Genomic DNA, 13,570 nt, shown 5'->3' with positions numbered 1-13,570 from the left:
AATGACTGAAATTTTGGGCTCAACTGTGGTTGTAGGTCAAGGACTACTTGTATATGAAATGCACATTGCTGCATTTTGATATAAAATACTAACATCTTAGGGTTTCCTTTGGGTAGTACTAGTGATAAAAAGTATGATTCATTAAACAATGTTTAATGTCAACTGTATTATTTGTTATGCTCTGCCCCAGGGAATAGCATTTAATTTTAGAATTAAATGTTGGAATTTGGGTATGGGCAGACATTAGTCCTGAAAAAGCTCTTTAAGAGAAAGGGAGACAGTGCCCTTTCTCCTTGTATTTTGTTTGTGTTGTATACATAACTTTTTTTTGCAAACCTTCCTCCTGCTTCTATTGTACAGGGGCAAGAAGTTGATATACTAGATTAATACTGTAAAAGTAATAGCATACTGGGGAGCTGTCATTCTCCCTAGCTTGGTTTTAAAATGATTGAATATATATTCAAGAGCCAGACTGATTCATAGAATTAAATTATAGTCCATTGATTAGGACAGAGACCTGGATGTAGGCTGAGGGAATTTAACTTTTTATCTTATACAATTATCCTCTCTGCATCAGTGCCCCAATGTATGCCAGCAATGTTGAAATAAAATTGCTGGAAAGCTCTCCCCCCCCCCATTATAATACCAGTCATTTGCCCCTATTATTCTAATGGTGAACTCTGTTCCATAGATGTCACTTGTTTGCTGAATTGTGGAATAGTTCATATGTCTTGTACAGGATTTCAAAAAGATGTAAGTACTATCTGTTTACCGCTATATTATGGTATTCTGTTTATTTATTTTCTTTTCTTTTTCAATACATAAATGTGTGAATTAGCTTGACGTTGGAAACTTAATTTCTAATTCCTGCCTTAAAAAAAATGTAGTGGTTTAATAGTTATTCATTGATTTTCATTCTAACCCTGCAGAGCCAATTTGGTCTAGTGCCATGATGGCGAACCTATGGCACGTGTGCCACAGGTGGCATGTGAGCTCAGCTCCGACGCACATGCTTGCGCAGGCCAGCTGATTTTCAGGCCTTCTGGGCCCACCGGAAGTAGGGAAACAGGCTGTTTCCTGCCTCCGAAGGGCCTCTGGTGTTGGTGGGGAAGACCTGTTTTTCTCTCTCTCCAGAGCCTTTCTAGGAGCTTGGGGAGGACGAAAACGGCCTTTCCCACCCCTCTGGAGGCTGGAAAGTGCCTGTTTACCAATTTCCAGTGGGACCAAGCTCCTAGAAAGGCTCTGGAGCCTGAGGAGAGAAAAAAACGGGCCCATCGCGTGCCAGGAGTGAGGGGATCGCATGCACGGAGGCGGGGCGCATAGAATTATGGGTGTGGGCACATGTGTTCACGACCCCCCTTCCCCCCTCTCTTGGCACACGATGGCAAAAAGGTTAGCTATCACTGGTCTAGTGGTTAAGGCACCAGGCCAGAAACCAGGCGGCTGAGTTATAGTTCTACATTAAGGCTTAAGTGACTCGAGCCAGTCATTCTCTCAGCCCTCAGGGGAAAATGAGTATGTCAATTCCTGTCGCAACCAATGGACCAACATTTGATTGATATGGGAAAACAGATCCTGGAGCTGGCAATGCAGAAGTTACGATTTTTTATATCCCTGCTTATACTTCTCATTATATTTGCTGAGACCAGAACCCACTCCTTCCTTTAAAAATGTTTACTTTCCCATTTTTAAACATTTTACATATTTTCTTAACTGGTACAGGTAGTCCTTGATTTATGACCATAGTGGAGCCCACCCATCATGATTGTAAATCATGACAGTTGTAAAATGGATCAGTCATTTGACCGATCTGGTCTTATAGTCTTTCTTGCAATAGTCATTAAGCGAATCATCACAGTTGTTAACCAGTGGTTCGTTATGGGCACAGTTTTACCAAAACCTGGAAGTAAATGCCAGTTTTTAACAAAACTGTTGTAAAACATCATGGGACTGCGGGATGTTGCAGGTGACCATAAATGCAGCCTGGTTGCTAAGCACCCAAAGTGTGGCAATTTGACTGTGGGCCCGGGGGGGGGGGGGGGGGGGAGCAACTGTCAGAACTTCAAATCAGATCATAAATACCTTACCCCAGTAGGTTTGTCAGAACTTTGAACAGTCGCTAAGTGACCAGCCATAAGTCATGGACTACCTGCATTTGGAATCACTTAAAGAGTAGTTCTTAAACATTTATGACTTTTTGTACCAGAGTACACAATTTTTCAGAGGCACTTGAACAGCACAAAGCCTTGCAAGTTACAGGGTCTTGATTTCTACTATCCTGCCTGTACCCAACACAGTCATATTTATTTCTTTATAGCTTTGCTTGGTATAGAGAATATGGAAGAAAACTAATAAATATAATTTATGTGCCTTTATTTTGACAAGAATTGTTAATTTTAGTAGGCATTTTCCAGTGTTCTACAGACAGTTTGTCCTAATGCAAAATTGTTTGATTAATTGCAGACATTGCATTTCCTAAAAAATTCTGCCTGTTCATTAAATGAAACTATTCCTGAGGGTTATAATAGATGCCTTATAGCTGGTTTACTATCTCCAAGATTTATTGATATACAACCAACAAGTCTGAGCCAGGTAAGTTTATGATGAAGATATGATTGAAAATGCAGTCATTCTGTTATTTGATTCTTAAATTTTATGTGCTGCCGAATTGAATTGGGTTATAGCATTTGATCTAACAAAAATTCCACAAGGAAAATGAGGCTTGTGAGCAGCCCCAGTGTGTCCATATTCGCAACTGGATCTAACATATCAGTTGCTATGCAGCTATGGATGGATTGTATTTTTAATGCTGAAATTGTGAATTACTGATGCCATGAAATGCTGAGATAACTGTGTTTTGTTTTCTTTTTGAATTTTTTTTAGGAAGAGCAGTTTGAAGCTGTGTTATCGACGGCTATCCAGACAAGTTCTTTGGGACTCCTCACTAGCTGCATCAAACAATGGACTGCTGAAGGTAAACGTAACCTTGTTGTTCAATAAAATTATTTTGTTAAAGTAACGTCTATAATTTCTGCTTTTTGTTTTTTAAAGAACAACCAGATTCTGCACCGAACTTGCGTTTTGTTCTCGAATGGGCATGGAGTAAAGTTGTTAAAACAAAAGAAGACTTCATTCGTCTCTGTAAGTAATATAATGTGCTTTGAAACAGTGGAAATCAACATATTGTATACAGAAATTACTCGGTAATTGGCCTTAATTGTTTAATTATATTGGATAAAAACATGTTGAATTCTGAGCCTTAACTAAAGTTGTCAAAACTCTTTTTTTAAGGTGCTCCCTTATTTGATGGGTCATCTAACTTCATTGATCCACAGACTCTACAGTCTCTCCAGCGCTGTGAGTTGCTTCTTAGCAACCTTAACACAGTGTTAAACTATTTTATCATGGAAGCTCAAGAACTGACTGAAAAAGGTATGTAAATGTCATAAAATTTAAGACGCACATTTTATATTACCTTTTAACAAATAGGAATCTTACATTCTTCTTCATGTATTTGTATGTTCAACTATTGTGTGGTCATTTTCCCTTTCAAATTAGAAAATAAAAAAGTTGATCTCCAGACACAATACAGAAAAGTTTAAAAGAAAGCTTGATTTATTATCTGATTCTTAGTATAGTGGAAATTTTATATCCTGTGCAGATAATTTGTGGCTGTATTTGAATTAAAGCTAGAATGCCTTTACAATCATGAATGAGCTAAATGATCCCTATGTCTTTAAGATGACAAATTATTACTCATATCTTGTCAAGGTTACATGAAGATTTTTTTTAAAAAAGCAAGTCTGTGTTCATTTTTTTTAAGGCATTACAGATCTAACAAACAAACAGGTTGTAACCAGTCTCCTTTCGCAGTATTTACAAGTGGTCATCTGGTTCTGTCGATCCAATCTCCTTCCAGAAAATTTAGGTAGGTCTCCTTCAGCTGTTGTATCTCAGTAACAGGCTATTTCCTATTTTATTACTAGTGTATGTCTATTTCTTATGGAAAAGTTAACATAATTTTGAAAAAGTTGATTTCTGAAAATCTAGATTTCAAATATGCATATTTAGAACTCATAGAAAAATCTGCTTTTTTATTGCAGTTTGTTTAGAACCTTTTCATCTTTGCTGTCACTATTTATTACATATGTTTCATTTTGATTCAAAACTGCTGAAACTATTCTTTTTTTCTAAAGGCAACTGTTTAAACTTGTAACTAATTTTCCAGATGCAAGAATGAGAAACAGAAATTTTTATTTATTTATTTTATTTTACTTTATTTTACTTTTATTTTCCTTCCTTCCTTCTTTCTTTCTTTCTATCTTTCTATTAGTCTTTCATTTAGTTATGGAATATTAAAAATAGCTTGGTGGATCTTTATTTTCTTGATAGTGACCAAAACTAATAGCAGCAAATTGAATGATCCTTGAATTTGAACCTCTCCTTGTAAAAAAAAAATCTGCTTTCAAATATTAACAGGATTAATCAGGGGTACTGGGTCATTATTGCTTTTTACTGCTAATAGGTTTGTGCATTGTGAAGATATGAACACCTCATAGTAATACCAATAATTATAAATCTACTTTCCTAATATTTTTCTTAATTTCTTCAAAATATAATTATTACGGGCAAGGTAGTTGTGTTTTAACTTCTCAGCTACGTTGAGATTAGCCAGTATAGTTGTCATAGTATTCCCACTTGCTGTATTTTTCTAAAATGTTAAACTCATGATCAAGACAAAACATATATTAGTGCATGAGAATATTTTGCCATTAGTATTTCCATACAACTTTCATTTTACTTGCATTCTCAATTACAATGTTTTGAAGCCTGGCTGGATTTGCATTTTCATTCTAATATATTGGCTACCTGTAGGGTGAGAAAGTTTGTTAAGATATTTAAATTTAGTAACTGGAACACTAGGGTTGTGCAGCGATACAGAACAACAGTTATAGCTGATTGGTTGAAGAGTGCTGGATCTTGCATGAGGCTATCTGCTCTATGATTGGTTGTTGTGGATGTGGAGGGAGAGTTTCCCCCTTTCCCCCCCCCCCCTGCCTTTTTCTTCTGTGTGCCCTGGATTCTCTGTGATTTACCTGATGATGCTCCTTTTTGCCTGATTATCTTGTTTGGGGTGTGTGTGTGTGTGTGTGTGTGTGTGTGTGTGTGTGTGTGTGTGTGTGTATGCGTATAGATTTATTTATATAAAACTATAAGTTCATGTCAATGTCTGACTCCATTTGGACTGTGCAGTTCCCTGACAAAATTTGTTTCCAATTGCTTTCAAGAATGTTGAGCTATGTTGCATAATAACTATATTAACTCTGTAACTAGAGTCAGTGATAGTGATTGACCAAACAATTATCATTGAATTTTATCCTATTCTCTTAATGAAGAGCATGTTGAACAATAATATAGTGAATGGCATTAATAGTTAAAGTAATTGATTTTTTAATAATTGAATTCAGAGTTTTTAGTCCAGTTATGGAAGGAGATGTATTTCTTACAAACATACTTTGAACCAATATCTCATCTATAATTTTCTTGGTCTTTTTCTTCTTTTGGATATTTTATCAAAATGTGAAAGCTTGATAGTGTTGGAGCTTTTAATAGATTATAGTAATACCAATTTTGAATGTAAGGGTCCTGCTTTTTCCAAAACAAAAATTTAAGAGTCTTCATTTGCTATTGAGGGCATTTTGTATGTAATTGGAAAAGCTTATGTTTAGTATTTGACCAGTTATAGTCTAATTAATATTTTGAATTGCCACAAATAACAATATAAACATGCAGTAGCAGTTCAGATTTGAAAATCCTGTTTTTCTATTCTGGCTACAGCTAGAATTTTTTTGCACCTGATACATTTAAAAATGAGTTTTCATCTTTTTTTTATGCAGAGGAAGATATGCATTTGTCAAAATCTTTCTATAATTACCAACATATTCAACGGTTTTATATCAGTTGTCGTCAAAAATTGGAACGTTTGTCAAGGTAAGAGGTTTTTTTAAGATTATTAAGTCTCAGTAAAAAGATTTTATCAGCTGTGAGCAACTTGCAAGTAGCAAGGGAAAGGACACCAAGGTTTATGTAAAAAGTTATTGAGTGCATGTTTATAAAACAAAAATGGGTAGGGAGAAAATGTCACTAGTTGTTTTCTTGGTGGCATTTGAATAGCCTGTTTATCCCCCTTTTTTTGTGGCGCGGAGGGTGTTTCAATGTCTGCCTTCCTTTTTTTCTCTTGTTTTTATATAACTGAGCAATATCTTGTTCTCCTCAGGATCCTTATAAGTTGTTACGTGTTTCTAGATAAGATTTATTAAAGCATGTGGCAAATAAGTGGCCACACTCTTTAAAAAAGTGATTTTAGAGACTAGCTTTTTCTTATGCTTCTACATAAATTGTTTAGCTTTTAATGTTTGATTGAAGTCTTTGGGTTTTTGTGAATAAATTTTGAAGGAAGAGAAATTTAAATTGCATGATTTGTGACTAAATAGCCTTTTTAAACTTGCTTTTAACAATAGGAAATTAAATGCCTGCCTTCCTGTTATAGGGGGAAATGGAATCCTGATTGTTTGATGATTGATGGCATGATTTCCCAGTTAGGTGATTCAGTTGTGAAGTTGTGGCAGAGAGATGATGGGGGGACTGGAAAGTATCCTCCTCCAACATTACATGTAAGTAACATGAATAAAACAGCCAGTTTTATGTAGTGGTTTAAGACAGTAGGAAATAACTGGGAGACTGGATTCTAGTGCTGCCTTAGGCAAAAAGCCACCTGGGTGATTTCTGAAAGTCTGAAAAGTGCATGGATTTGTCCAGGAAATTGCCAGTAATGAAGAATTTTTTAAAATATTTGTTGTATTTGAATAATTAGAATAGTTGATTTAGTGTATGTGTGTTCTTATTATAGGCACTGCTTGATCTCTACTTGTTAGAAAACACTGAAGAACTCTACAAGCATGCAATTGTATCCTTTCAGAAACATAAAATATGACAATGGCTACAGCACATTTCATTTTCAAAGTTTTAAAATTTTTCTTTTAAAGCTTAGCATTTTCCATTATCATTTCTGTCCAACATTGACAGAATAAATGAAAACATAGATATTATTGGAGTTGATAATAGAATATTGAGCCCAGGAGAGTTTGCAATTTATAAGTCTGCTTCTTTGTAGGTCTCTCCACATTTGCATATCCGGTTGAGACATCTGTTATTCTTTAGGCCCAAAATAGAGCACAATTAATACAGTTTATCCTTGTACTTTCGCAAGGATAAAGTATCACAAAACATCATGAAGCATCACAGTTGTATGTAGAGCAGGAATTGTTTTAAACAGGACAAACCTGTTTTGAATTAAAGACACTTCTAGCATGTTTTAAAGAGTCTTTTGTGTATCATAGTCATAGTTTTGACTCAGAATAGTTCAGATGAAATATTTTGCAGGCCCCTAATGTGAAGCTATAGAGAGGCTTGGGGAGACCAAGTTCTTTCGTTATTTCAGTAATTCAAAATTTCAAGTGTTAAGTGGCTTCTGAATTTGTTTGCATTAAAGATTGAGGTTATATAAGTTTTAATATTGTTAGTACAATTTTACAAAATTGTAGCAAAATATATTTATAAAATAGGAATGTTCTATTATTTCATAAAAAGCATAACTCTTGGCTAACCTTAATAAGCTAATCAGACAATTTATTTATTACTGGATATCATGCATTCTTGCCCAAACAGAACTGATACTTCAGTGGATTCTTTCCCAACAGCTTTTGCAGTCCCAATAGGTCTGGTTAACCTAATTCAAGGTTTTTGGTGTTTGGATCATAATGACTATGAGGTCAGTATAAAGTAGCAATTCCGTTATTTATTATCAGATTTATATTTTACCTCTTGGTTTATATACCCCAAATATCTCAGGGGCTGCCACAAAGAAGAGGGACTCAAGCTATTCTCCAAAGCACCTGAGGGTAGGACAAGAAGCAATGGGTGGAAACTAATCAAGGAGAGAAACAATTTAGAACTAGGGAAAAAATTCCTGACAGAACAATTAATCAGTGGAACAACTTGCCTCCAGTCATTGTGAATGCTCCAACACTGGAAGTTTTTAAGAAGATGTTGGATAACCATTTGTCTGAAGTGGTGTAGGGTTTCCTGCCTAAGCAGGGGGTTGGACTAGAAGACCTCCAAGGTCCCTTCCAACTCTGTTATTCTGTTCTATATGTTTTCAGTGCTTCTTGAGAAAGTGCAGTAGAGTAGGTTTCCCTCAAACTGTAAATAATAAGTTTGCTTTTAGAAATATCTAAATTGGTGGCACTATTGGAGGCAATATTAAATTAAAATATGCTAAAAGTCTTGCTGAAGGTAACATATACAACAAGAAGAAATTAAAATTGGCAATCTGGATAATACAAACTTGGAATAGAAGTACAAAATACTATACAAACACACACACACACACACACACACTTATCAGAGAAAATACTAGTTTAGATTATTCATTTGTTTTACTAGCTTCGCTATGAAACTATGTGATCGGGCGTGATAAATTGATACTTAAAGCCTGAAACCTAATGTAGAATGTGTAACTCTGTAGCATCAGAGTGTGTTAATATAAGGCAACTGGCAGCTGCAATGGGGGGAGGGGGAGTAGAATGTCCCAGCCCACAGGCCGGATGAGTCATGCACTGGCCATGCCTGGTTTAACGAAGGGGTAGCATCAGAGCGTGTTAATATAAGGCAACTGGCAGTTGGAACAGAGTTCTTTTCAGGTGGGGAGGGGGAGTAGAATGTCTACCTCCTTAGCATCAGAACATGTTAATATAAGGCAACTGGCAGTTGGAATAGAGGGGGAGTAGGATATCCCAGCCCGCAGGCCAGATGAGTCACACGCTGGCCATGCCCACGCCTGGTTTAGCGAAGGGGTAGCATCAGAGCGTGTTAATATAAGGCAACTGGCAGTTGGGACAGAGTTCCTTTCAGGTAGGGAGGGGGAGTAGAACGTCTTAACTCCTTAGCATCAGAGCATATGAATATAATACTGTATATGAAATACTGATGATCTGATGGTCATTTCGAAAAATCCTTTCTTAGCAAGCACCTAGAAGCCAGGAGGAATATATGTGCCAAATTTCAGGTTTGTAGGCTTTACCATTCTGGAGATTTCGTGATGAATGAGTGGTATTTGACTTTTATATATATAAATTTCTATTCTAATTATAACCTTGCACTTTTGCAGAATTCTCTGTCTTATCTGTTTCATCCAGCTACAATCAAATTGCCTTGGCAACACATGCGGATCATTCAAGCTTTGATGTGTCAAGGAGAGCACAAGCGAGCCCTTCGATATATACAGATGATGAAACCTTCAATGATAAGTAGCACTGAAGTTGCACTCCACATTACTGTCTTGCTATATAACAGGTAAAGCACATCTTTATCTTTTGTAATACTGTGATTAATTCATAAAGAAAAATGATTGTCAAAGAAAAAATCTATCAAAATTACTATTTTTTTTAATCAAAAGCGTATGATATTAACAGTTTTTAATATCGGTTTTTTTTCCTGAAGCAGAAAGATCTGCCAGAATTCTAATTCTGAATTTAATTTCAGTTGCATGGTAGAAGCTTGGAATGTGTTGCGGCAAAATTCTAGCCAATTAAAGGTCGAAGAGATGCTCAAACATGTTTATGAAATCTGTCAGGAATTTGGACTGATGGAAGATTTACTAAAATTACCATTCACAGAAACTGAACAAGTAAGCCAGAACAAAAATAAAATCTAAAGAGTAATATTAAAAAAAAAAAAAAAAAGCAGTGGATGATTCATTAATACAATGGCATTATATGTGCCTGTTTATCTCCTATAGGAGTGTCTAGAGAAGTTTTTACAGACAAGTACTGGTATCAACAATCATGAGTTTCTTTTAGTTCATCACCTCCAGAGGGCCAACTACATTCCTGCCCTGCAGCTGAATCAGTCTTTGAAGATTAATCTCATGGTAAATCATAACATTTGGGAGTACATGGGAGAAATTAGGATTATTTTCTAAAGTTACTGTTGTGAAAATTCGTTGCTCCAAGCTAAAGTTAACTGAATGAGTCCAAAGCAGGAAATGGGAGTGGGGGGAGCATCTCAGAACTGGCTCTCCCTGATTCTCTGGAACATAAAGAAAGGAAAGGAGGGGGAAGCAGAATGGCAGGATTTTGTGACTGTAATTTTGCAATAAATATAGTATTAATTTGATTTTGGGTTTCTGGTCTAGACTACCTGATAAGATCTTGCAAAAAGAATAGGTTATGGCTGGTGCATGTTGTTTCTTCTTTCATCTTCCTCTTTGTATTTATCCTGGTCTGTCCACTGATTTTCCCAGCAGCTTTTCCTTTCCCTGTTTCCCCTTGTCTGCTGTTATTGGCCAAATAGAGCCTCTTCAACACATCTCTATCCCTTTTCCTTGCAGTTTCTTTTCCCCTCCCTCTTTGGTCACTCTTAGTGATTTCTTGGCTGTTTATTATCTCTACTTCCAAAATACATCAATGCAGAAATCACTCTCCAAGGCAGCATGTTATTTTGAGTCCATATCCAGATCAATTGCATGCTTCAGTCCAGACTGCCTGCCTGAAACTTATCTGTTTCGTGCATGGGAAGGTTTATGCATAGAACATTTTATACATTCTTATTTATACTATTGACTTGGCATCAGAATTTACTAATGGTCAGATCCACTTGGTCTGTAACTGATCTTGTTCAAATGTATGTACGTGGTTTATAATTGCCTTAAAGGGGTGACATAAGGGGGGGGGGAGGTAAACTTCAGTTGTCTTTCAGCTGTTTTAGTGCATTTTTCATTCAGAATTCTTTTTATTCTTAAATAGAATGATCCTCAATGGAGAGAGAGATCAGTTGCCAGAAATTCCATATTAGACCATTATGGCAAAGTTCTGCCTCGAGTTCAAAAGAAGCTAGCTATAGAGCGAGCCAGGCCTTACCATTTGCCATCTTCACTACGGCGGGAAAGTAAGTTTCTCATTCAATGAAAATTGCAGAAATCTATTTTAAGAATGTCTGTGGAAATTCTCACTCAGCCAGGTCATAGTTGTCTCAAAGATATTTTTTTCCTTCAAAAGGCAACTGGACTGTTTTATCCTTGAGGAAGAAGAAGAAAACATTTCGTTTCTCATTCAAGAAGCTTCCTCAGTTCTGATGGGGGGAAGAAAGGATAGGTTCTGATAGGATGCGGTGTGGGGGAGGAAGGATTATACTTTTTTGCAGTCATCTAGTTGTTAGCACTCTGAGTTGATGAGGTACCTGGGGGTTTATCTGTGCCTTTCAGTGTCATGTGAATCAGGGTGCGATTGTTTGTGGAATCTTCTTGGAACTGTTGAAAGGGCTGCCTTGTACTGGAGATAGGTGGTGTCATATTCCTTCCCCTCTGCTGAGGGAGTGGTGTTCAATTTTAACATAGATGGATTCTTTTACCACTTTTTCAAACCAATTTTAAGAATATTATTTTTTAATTTCTGTCTTTACTTGATTTGTTTTTCTTTTTAGTTTTAAGACCAAAACCATTATCAACAGTTGCAAAACGAATTGCTACTGGAAATGTAATTACAAAAGCAACTTTCATCAGTAATGTATTGTCCAAAATTGGAGAAGTGTGGGCAGGAAGTGAACAGAAAAGCAAGTCACATCAGAATGATACGTAAGTATTTATTCCGCTATCCAGGCATAGGGATGGAGAAACTTCAGCCCATGGGCATAATCCAGCCAAAAGATTAGTATATCAATTTTATAGGGCATTCCCAGTCCTAACACTCTCCAAGTTGGCATGAACTCTGCTTGCAGTATCCTGCTGAGCCTCTGCAGTCAGAGAACTGTTGCAACACCCATGTGCCTTCTCTAGTGAAGGCGCCAACAACTAATTTGGATAGCCCATAGATTCCATTTACAATCCTGCAAGGGCATTTGAAATAACTCTGTTCAAAGTAAGACAAAGAACATTGGTGCTCTCTTTTTTTGACACTTTTGCCCATTTTCTCTATACAGCAAAATAAAGAACCAGAGCCCTCCTTTTTCCCCTGTATGGACAATACCATTTTCTTTCAGACTTCTCCTGCATAGAGAAATGAAAGAGTCACTTTTGAGAAATTGGCAAGACATCTTCCCATGATATCGAAGACAGCAGCATCCTGTATTAGGATATTGTTGTGATATCTGTTGCCTGTTCCTAACACTACAGAGAAATTGTTTTCAGTCTTCATTCTGTTACTCTGATATTACTTCAGTAGTTTAGTGGTGGGTTTTAAATTGGTAGCAACATTGACTTAGAAAATAAGGACTAATACTCAAGGGCTGAAGATACCAATAATTTTCTAAATGTGTGATGGAGGCAGCAAGAATTATGCAATTTATCCACTTTCTCCTTTTGAAGAAAGTAATATTTTGATGCACAAAATTATTTATCTCTCTTTCTTTGGCTTCTGGTTTTTTTCTCAAAAGTGGACCTGAAGAACAATCATCTGTGTTGGAGCCCTGCCCTGATAGGCAGTTACCAGATCCATTTATTGGGACACCGATTACTAAATCTTTAAGAAAACGTTCCAGGTAAAAAGAAAAAAAATTATCAGAGAGAAATCCACTAGGAAATCCACTACCAATGTTTGGCTTTTACTTTCTTACTACTAAGAGTCATTAAATTGGATTACTTATCATGTGACCCTATTCTCACAACACAATAACTTCTCTGTTGACCCAGTCATCATATTGTGGGAGCACATAAGCCTAGTCTGTTAATCTGTTTTTTGTATCTAAGAAGACAGCTGCTAAACAAAACAAAGTGTTCATTTTAGAACTCACTGCCTGGTAGAGTAGTAGAACAGAACTCTAAAACACTGATTGACTACAGCAGCCAAGCCAAACTTGCTTGGTCAATCAGGAGAGGCTTGCATTCTCACGAATTTTGGCCTGTATTGTCCTAATACAGAGGCTCGTGGGATGTAAGGCTCTTCCTTAAGAAACTGTATATAGTGTCTATTCCAAAAATTGTGATTTCTGACATAGCACAGGTAGTTCTTGACTTGCTCAGTAATTGTTCAAAATTACAATGATGCTGAAAAAGTACCGGTTCATGAAGTTGCAGCAATCCCAGCATCCTTGTGGTAGTGTGATTGCAATCCAAGGGCTTGATTGCCCAGTGTATGGTTATGACCTTGCAGTGAGTCGCTGTCACAATCTCATCTGCCACCTTCCATGCTGACTTCTCTCAAGCAAAGTCAATGGGAAAAAGCCATCAGAGAAGGTCACAGGTCGTTCTTATAAGTCAATCCTGCCACTTTTTCTCCTGAGGAATCCCACCACAGGGTGTGAGACCCCAGAGATCGTCTCATACTCTGTAGCACCCACACCTTGATCAGCCAGGCTTTCAAGTACCTTTATAATGTCCTTGCTGGTCTGCTGATGTTTCCCAGGACTTGCTGCCTTTTCTGATCTGCTCACACTTCTCTGCCCTTGTCCACTGAGGTGCTAGCCCATCCGTGCTTCCCAAAACCTGCCCACCTGTCCTTGCTAGTCCACCCACACT

General features: G+C 36.9%; 1 protein-coding gene across 3 annotated transcripts in view; it reads left to right on the top strand.

The window, feature by feature from the left end:
* The window catches only part of AHCTF1 (AT-hook containing transcription factor 1), a 50,227-nt gene that overhangs the window by 21,537 nt on the left and 15,120 nt on the right, over nucleotides 1-13,570 (top strand). For all 3 annotated transcript variants that reach the window (XM_034428197.3, XM_034428196.3, XM_034428198.3), the window contains exons 11-26: nucleotides 692-753; nucleotides 2,464-2,592; nucleotides 2,884-2,974; nucleotides 3,052-3,141; nucleotides 3,292-3,432; nucleotides 3,824-3,928; nucleotides 5,898-5,991; nucleotides 6,551-6,674; nucleotides 6,911-6,967; nucleotides 7,685-7,831; nucleotides 9,230-9,414; nucleotides 9,604-9,748; nucleotides 9,860-9,991; nucleotides 10,866-11,007; nucleotides 11,542-11,692; nucleotides 12,490-12,594. In XM_034428197.3, coding sequence (XP_034284088.2) covers nucleotides 692-753; nucleotides 2,464-2,592; nucleotides 2,884-2,974; nucleotides 3,052-3,141; nucleotides 3,292-3,432; nucleotides 3,824-3,928; nucleotides 5,898-5,991; nucleotides 6,551-6,674; nucleotides 6,911-6,967; nucleotides 7,685-7,831; nucleotides 9,230-9,414; nucleotides 9,604-9,748; nucleotides 9,860-9,991; nucleotides 10,866-11,007; nucleotides 11,542-11,692; nucleotides 12,490-12,594 — 1,900 coding nt within the window. The remainder of the gene's footprint in view (nucleotides 1-691; nucleotides 754-2,463; nucleotides 2,593-2,883; nucleotides 2,975-3,051; nucleotides 3,142-3,291; nucleotides 3,433-3,823; nucleotides 3,929-5,897; nucleotides 5,992-6,550; nucleotides 6,675-6,910; nucleotides 6,968-7,684; nucleotides 7,832-9,229; nucleotides 9,415-9,603; nucleotides 9,749-9,859; nucleotides 9,992-10,865; nucleotides 11,008-11,541; nucleotides 11,693-12,489; nucleotides 12,595-13,570) is intronic.

This window comes from Pantherophis guttatus, chromosome 1, assembly GCF_059756535.1.
Source record: "Pantherophis guttatus breed Tessera chromosome 1, ASM5975653v1, whole genome shotgun sequence".
NCBI lineage: Eukaryota > Metazoa > Chordata > Lepidosauria > Squamata > Colubridae > Pantherophis > Pantherophis guttatus.
Note: the sequence above shows the minus strand (reverse complement) of the source record. Positions and strands in the feature narration are given on the sequence as shown.